The sequence below is a fragment of the Stegodyphus dumicola genome, chromosome 8 (genome assembly GCF_044657685.1).
Source record: "Stegodyphus dumicola isolate Sdum_Otavi_A_Nest chromosome 8, ASM4465768v1".
NCBI classification, from domain to species: Eukaryota; Metazoa; Arthropoda; class Arachnida; order Araneae; family Eresidae; genus Stegodyphus; species Stegodyphus dumicola.
The window spans coordinates 48,997,233-49,003,603 of NC_140775.1; the positions used below are offsets into that span (position 1 = coordinate 48,997,233).

Genomic DNA, 6,371 nt, shown 5'->3' on the forward strand with positions numbered 1-6,371 from the left:
GAACTTTTTCACATACCTGGAACTCAGACTGTCATTCAAAATGGGCAATGGATTCAGTTTCATCCACTTTCGAATGTATTTGATGGAGGACCTGTTGAATTCCTTGTTTCCGGTAGTGGAGAGGAGTATATGGACTTGTCCCAAACACTTCTTTATGTAAAAGCTAAAATAATAAAAACGGATGGAAAACCTACAGTAGCAGATTCAAAGATTGGTCCCGTCAATCTTTTCCTTCACTCGCTGTTTTCTCAAGTGGACGTCACTCTAAACGATCGATTAATCTCTTCTTCGAGCAATACGTATCCATATAGAGCTTATATAGAAACTATATTAAATCATGGGTTTGACAGTAAAACTTCGCAAACAAAGATACATTTAGTAAAATATTTACAGATAACGAAGGTTGGATTAAGCGTTCCGAATTTTTTAAATTAAGTAATACAATAGATATGATAGGGGCATTCACTGCGATTTGTTTCATCAAGATAGACTAATGTTGAACCTTGTAGATTTGAAACTAAAACTTATACGGAGTAAACCCGAATTTTGTTTACATGGTAACGAAGGACACAAAGTGGTATTGGATCATGTTTCCCTTTTCGTTCGAAAAGTTCGCGTCAGTCCAGGTATTACTCTCGGACATGCCAAAGCTTTAGAAAAAGCGACAGCAAAATACACCATTAACAGAGTGTTGTGCAAAGTATATTCTGTACCGCAAGGCAGCATGTCTATCGTACAAGATAACGTCTTCGTCGGGCAGATGCCAAAACGGGTGATTGTTGGATGCGTAGATAATGATGCTTTTCACGGAACTTATAAGAAATCCCCTTTCGAATTTAATCATTATCACTTAAATTTTATCGGAGCCTATGTGGACGGTCAGCCTGTGCCTTACAATCCTCTCGAGCCGAATTTTGATGAAAATAATTATATTCGAGCTTACCAAAGCTTATTTCTCGGAAGAGAGAAAGTGAGTCAAGATCATGGTATTTTTATATCGAGAGACGATTATCCCTTAGGTTATACATTATATGCCTTTGATTTGTCGCCTGACTTATGTGATGGAGAGCACATGAATCTAATAAAACACAGCAATTTACGTCTAGAAATGAAATTTAGAGCACCACTATCACAAACAATATCTGTTATAGTGTACAGCGAGTTTGAAAATATAATCGAGATTAATAAATCCAGAACTGTTATTTACGACTTTGCAAATTAAGATGTACGCCCTTCAGCTTCATCACATATTGTCTCAAGACATGGACACTGCTTCGTACTTCCAAGGAGTATTTCCTTCTGGCATGATACCTATGCCTGGAAAACGATCTGCTATGGTAATAAATGTATCACCCTCTACAGAAAATGGAACGCATTGGCTTGCCCTGTTTATAGAAGCCTTGGAATTTTTCGATTCTTACGGAGAGCCTCCGGAGTTTTATGGAAAAAACATCGAGAATTTTGTGTCACATTTTCGTGTAACTCATTATAATAAAATTCGATTTCAAAGATTAACATCTAATGTATGTGGACAATACTGCATTTATTTTTTATTAAAAAGATGCCAGGGCAAATCTATGTATGATATTTTATATAATCTTTCTTTGTGTAAAAGCAATGATTTTAGAATATACCAATTTGTTAAAAAGAAATATGGTCTTAGAATGACATTTAAAAAATAAAGGTTAGATTTTGATTTGGAAATACTGTGTGTGCATTTTTTTCCACTCATTTTTTTATTAACAAATAATAATAATTTATTATGCTTCTTTTTTTTAATCTAGGTCATTTTTTAAACTATGTAATTTTTGAGGGAGGGAGGGGGTACGGAAGAACTATAAATATTTAACAAGTCCATAATTTATTTAACAAGAAATAAATTAACTAACAACCATAATTTATTTAACAACCATAATTAACTAACAACCATAATTTATTTAACAAGAAATAAATTATGGTTAAAAGTCCAGCTGGACTTTTAACCATAATTTTGATTTTGGGTCTGCAAAAATCATCCAAAAGGCTTCTTCCATAGGCGAATTGGATTTTCTTGAGGCTTTTCACATTCACAAAGATTTAGAAAGTTTAGTTAATGATTTGAAGTCCAATCCAGTCCTTCCTAATGCCTTTAAAATTCTACTGTCTTAATTCAATTATTTTTGCCGATAGATGGCGTCACCTCCTCGCACTTGGTACTACCAAAGGGTATAAAAATCCGTTCAGTGGTTGCTTTCCATTATTTGAAGTTCAGATTTTGAGCGTAATGTGAATTTGCCCCTCGCTCCCTATTTTAACTTCGCTAACATTTCTTTATGCTTGATCAGACAGCCTGGCTCAGTAAAAGTAGGCGGCCAGTGCAACTTTGATTAAAAATCTAGTTATAACCACGTGCAGTGCTGATAAGCACCACGTGTTTCTGTGATTCCTATTTTCTTCTTTCTATGTATTTCTTTCTCCTGATGAGGAGGGACCTTTAGCTGCCCTCGAAATCGATTGAGTGTTTCATTATACCTACGCTAAATATAAGGTTGTTTTTTACGATTTTGATCCTTTTACAATGATAGTGGCAGGTCCTACATCTTCAGGAAAAACAATATTTGTTAAAAAAATGATTGAACATAAAAGCATAGATCCTGTTCCTACTAAAACAGTGTGGTGCTACGGAGCATATCAGCCATTGTATACCCAAATGCGCGACGTACAGTTTCACGAAGGATTTCCTTCTCATTTGAATAACATTACAAATGCTTTAATCGTGATCGATGATTTAATGTCCGAACTGGGCAATGAATCAAAATTAACAAAACTATTTACCAAAGGAAGCCACCATAAAAATTTAAGCATCATTTTCATCGTTCAAAACTTATTTCACATAGGTAAAGAAATGAGAGAAATTTCTCTTAATTGCCATTATATGGTCTTATTTAAAAATCCGCGAGATAAGTCTCAGATCATGCACTTGGGTAGACAACTTTACCCAACAAGAAATAAATTTTTTCAAGAAGTGTTTCAGGATGCAACTTTTAAACCTTACAGCTATCTGTTGATTGATTTGAAACCTGACACAGAAGAGAGTTTACGTTTACGAACAGGAATATTTCCGGAAGAAAACATTACGTGTATTTACCGCGATAAGAAAACGCTTAGCGGAAATCTGATACAAAACTCAAATTTTAGAATGCATTATCTTTTTTCTTACTTTATTATAAAATGAAAAATCCGCTTATTATTCCACGTTTATATGAAAAGAAGTAAAGGATAAAATATTGGATTTGGAATCCTATAAATACTACAGAATTCATTTCGTAGCTTCATTGAATACTAAAAATGTCAGAATGCGAGCAGCATTTAATAAAGCAACTGAAAACATTAGCAAAGAGTAAATCAAAAAGATTTCTACTTCAAAAAGTTCCAAATAGTATCATCAAATCTTTGTGTGAGTGTGCACTCAATTTAATTCGGGGTAATATACCAGTATCTAAAACTCTGAGAAATAAACTCACTCCTTTTAAGAGAAGTATACGTAAGTTAGCGAACCGTAAAATACCTTTGTACAAAAAACGAGAATTGCTCGTTCAACGAGGTGATGGTTTTCTGAGTTTTCTCTTACCTGCAGCTATATCTGTGATCACTTCTATTATTAATGGAGTACAGTAAAAATATAGCCTTATACCGGAAGATCGGTTAGAAAACATGACAGAAGAGTATTTATCAGAAATAGATAAACAAATGTATTCTATATTAAGAAATAAGAACTTGAACGAAAGTGATAAAGCAATGTTATATTCACAAGCACTTCAAAAATTTGTTCATGTTCCTCACCCGGAGAAAGATGTTGCTGTGAAGGCAATGCCAGAGTCAGAAAACATGATAGTAGTAAGCGGAGGTACTCGTGCTACGGAAGTGACGTCACAGAAAAGGGGCGTGGCTTGGATTACGTGACCGAAAGTGCCGCCATGTTGACGAGTGGAGTTGAGTGGTTTCGAAGTGGAAGTGTTTGTTTGAAAGTGGAAGTAGGAGTGAATGGAAATTTCAGAATTTAAGTTTTTTGGAAGTTTCGTTTTTATGGTGTGGCAACGATTATTTTTTTAGGTTTTGTGGCAACGAACTCTTGAACCACGTGTTTGGAATGACATCATCCATTTCTTGTTGGGGCATGTTGTTTTACAAAATGGCGTCTGCCGTATCACACCTTTGTATGCCTCCGCTAAGGTGTATGGATACTTTTCTGTGAACCAATCAGATTCTTTGAAATATGACCTCACCGTCTCTTAACCAATCACCGTTGAGATGAAATAAAGAGTTCCTACCCGATATAAGGTTATCCCGAGCAACGTTCCGCATTTCTTTCCTGCCTGTCGCCCTGAGTGTACGTACCTGCTTTTGCTTCGAAAATCTTTCTTCACTGCTTCGAATGGATCAGGCACGAAACAACAAAGAAGTAAGTAACGTTTTGAAGAGTTACTGTCTTTAGATTTTTAATCTTTAAATACTTACTTTATACTTAAAATACTTTATACTTAAAATATTTTTATACTTAAATACTTTTATACTTAAAAAAGAGTTGAATTTGCAATATGTGCTTAATTTGTCTTTACTTTTTTTTCAGATGGAAAACCTATTTGAGAATGAACCTACGCCTTTGAACGATAAAGTGTTGAGCCATGAAACCCGCACCCAAGATGTTCCCAATGAATCAGCTAGCTCTTGTATCAAAAGAAAAGCAGAAGAAACATCCCATTTCGAGAAAAAAGTACGTATTTGCGAAAATCTTATATATTAAAGTTGATATTGTATGTGACCCCATTTTTATGTATTATATACTAACTGTTTTTTTTTTCAGCGCAAAGGACTCTTCACCGAAGACGCTATTCCAGAGGAGCTCACTCACATGGGAGACAATGTCTTTGTGGGACCCAGCATTTACAAGGAAAAAGTGACTGTGCACATCCGAGAGTATGCCAAATATGGTAAAGCTTACTATCCGACAAGACGAGGAGTAAATTTTGAGCCATGGTGTTTAAATGTTCTCGCAAACAACATGACAGTGGAGAAACCAGACCTGCTGACACTGAATCTGGAATTGCCCAAGAATTTTGTGGTCACGTATAAAGATTCCCACTTCACTTTGAAGCAACTCTCTTCGACAGGAGATGAAAAAAGTAGCCTCAGCATTACAACGACGCAGTGGGAAGAACTGATGTCCAACTTTAGCCGTATCAGCGATATTGTCACCAACCTCGTTTATCAAAACATGAACTTTTGTGAAGCCTACGAAAGCGTATCCGACGAACCTGTCAGAGAGGAAAATCTACCCCAATCCTTTGACATTTCTATGGGAAGAGCGCGACTTCAAACCATTCTAAAGACGTCACTTGAAGAACTTCTTAATCAACAAGACGAACTGAAATATCCCCAGCTGAAAGACTGTGAAGAACTCGTTCATAAAACAGAAACTGTGAATGCCATTGCTCTGAGATTCAATGCTGTTGACATCGCCAGGCAATTTTATGGAAACATTTGGGGTGAAGAACCCTATTTAATGTTAGTGAAACCTGCTCACTACATTACCAAGGACTTTTTAAAATCTGTGTGTTTAAACCATGTACTCGATGAAGTAAGAAACACATTTTGTACTATCAATTGTGTCTTAGGTATTGAATACTATGAATATTTGTAAAATAATTAGGATGCTCAATAAATGTTATTTTATTTTATTACAACGATCTCATGACTGTCTCCAGGTTCAGACCTTATTTAAAAGAATTAATCTGTAATGATTACTTACATAAATTTTAAAAATACCTATTGAATACAAACCTATTGATTTTTATAGAATATAAATATAGTTATTCTTAAACATATATATCATTCCTTGTTCAACCTTTGAGATGTTAAGTAGCATTCATTTTCTCTCTCTTGTTTTTTAGGCCTATTTTCTAAAATCTTTATATAGGTGAAACTAGGGTATTTTTTATCTGTTCTAGTTAAATATATATATAAATGAATATCAGTGTACGTTTAGATCATAACAACTGTTGCAATGAACGCAGCTCTGTCTCAGACCTATCGGGATCCACAGGTCCCCGCAAGTTTCGGGGGTGTTGCTGCTTTGCATCGTGCTTTAAAAGGTCGCGTAAAAACAAAAGACATCCAGAAATGGTTAAAAACCAAGGATTCTTATACTTTGCACAAGCCTTTGAGGCACAAGTTTCCCAGGAACAGAGTCATCGTAGGAGGCTTAAACGAGCAATTTCAATCTGATTTAGTGGATATGCAATCCCTGGCCTCTTTTAATGATGGATATAAATATTTGCTGACCTGTATAGACATCCTTTCGAAATACGCTTGGGCTATCCCTCTCAAAGATA

General features: G+C 35.3%; 2 protein-coding genes across 2 annotated transcripts; both read left to right on the forward strand.

Moving 5' to 3' along the window:
• The first annotated feature begins 493 nt into the window (after positions 1-493).
• Positions 494-1,222, forward strand: LOC146995811 (uncharacterized protein F54H12.2-like). Its single transcript, XM_085822988.1, has one exon. It carries the CDS (start codon positions 494-496, stop codon positions 1,220-1,222), a length of 729 nt encoding a protein of 242 aa, XP_085679114.1.
• Positions 1,223-4,516: 3,294 nt separating this feature from the next.
• Positions 4,517-5,680, forward strand: LOC146995812 (uncharacterized). Its single transcript, XM_085822989.1, has 2 exons — positions 4,517-4,753; positions 4,844-5,680. The coding sequence occupies exons 1-2, from the start codon at positions 4,610-4,612 to the stop codon at positions 5,678-5,680; spliced, it is 981 nt and encodes a 326-aa protein (XP_085679115.1). The 5' UTR covers positions 4,517-4,609.
• Positions 5,681-6,371: the final 691 nt, after the last annotated feature.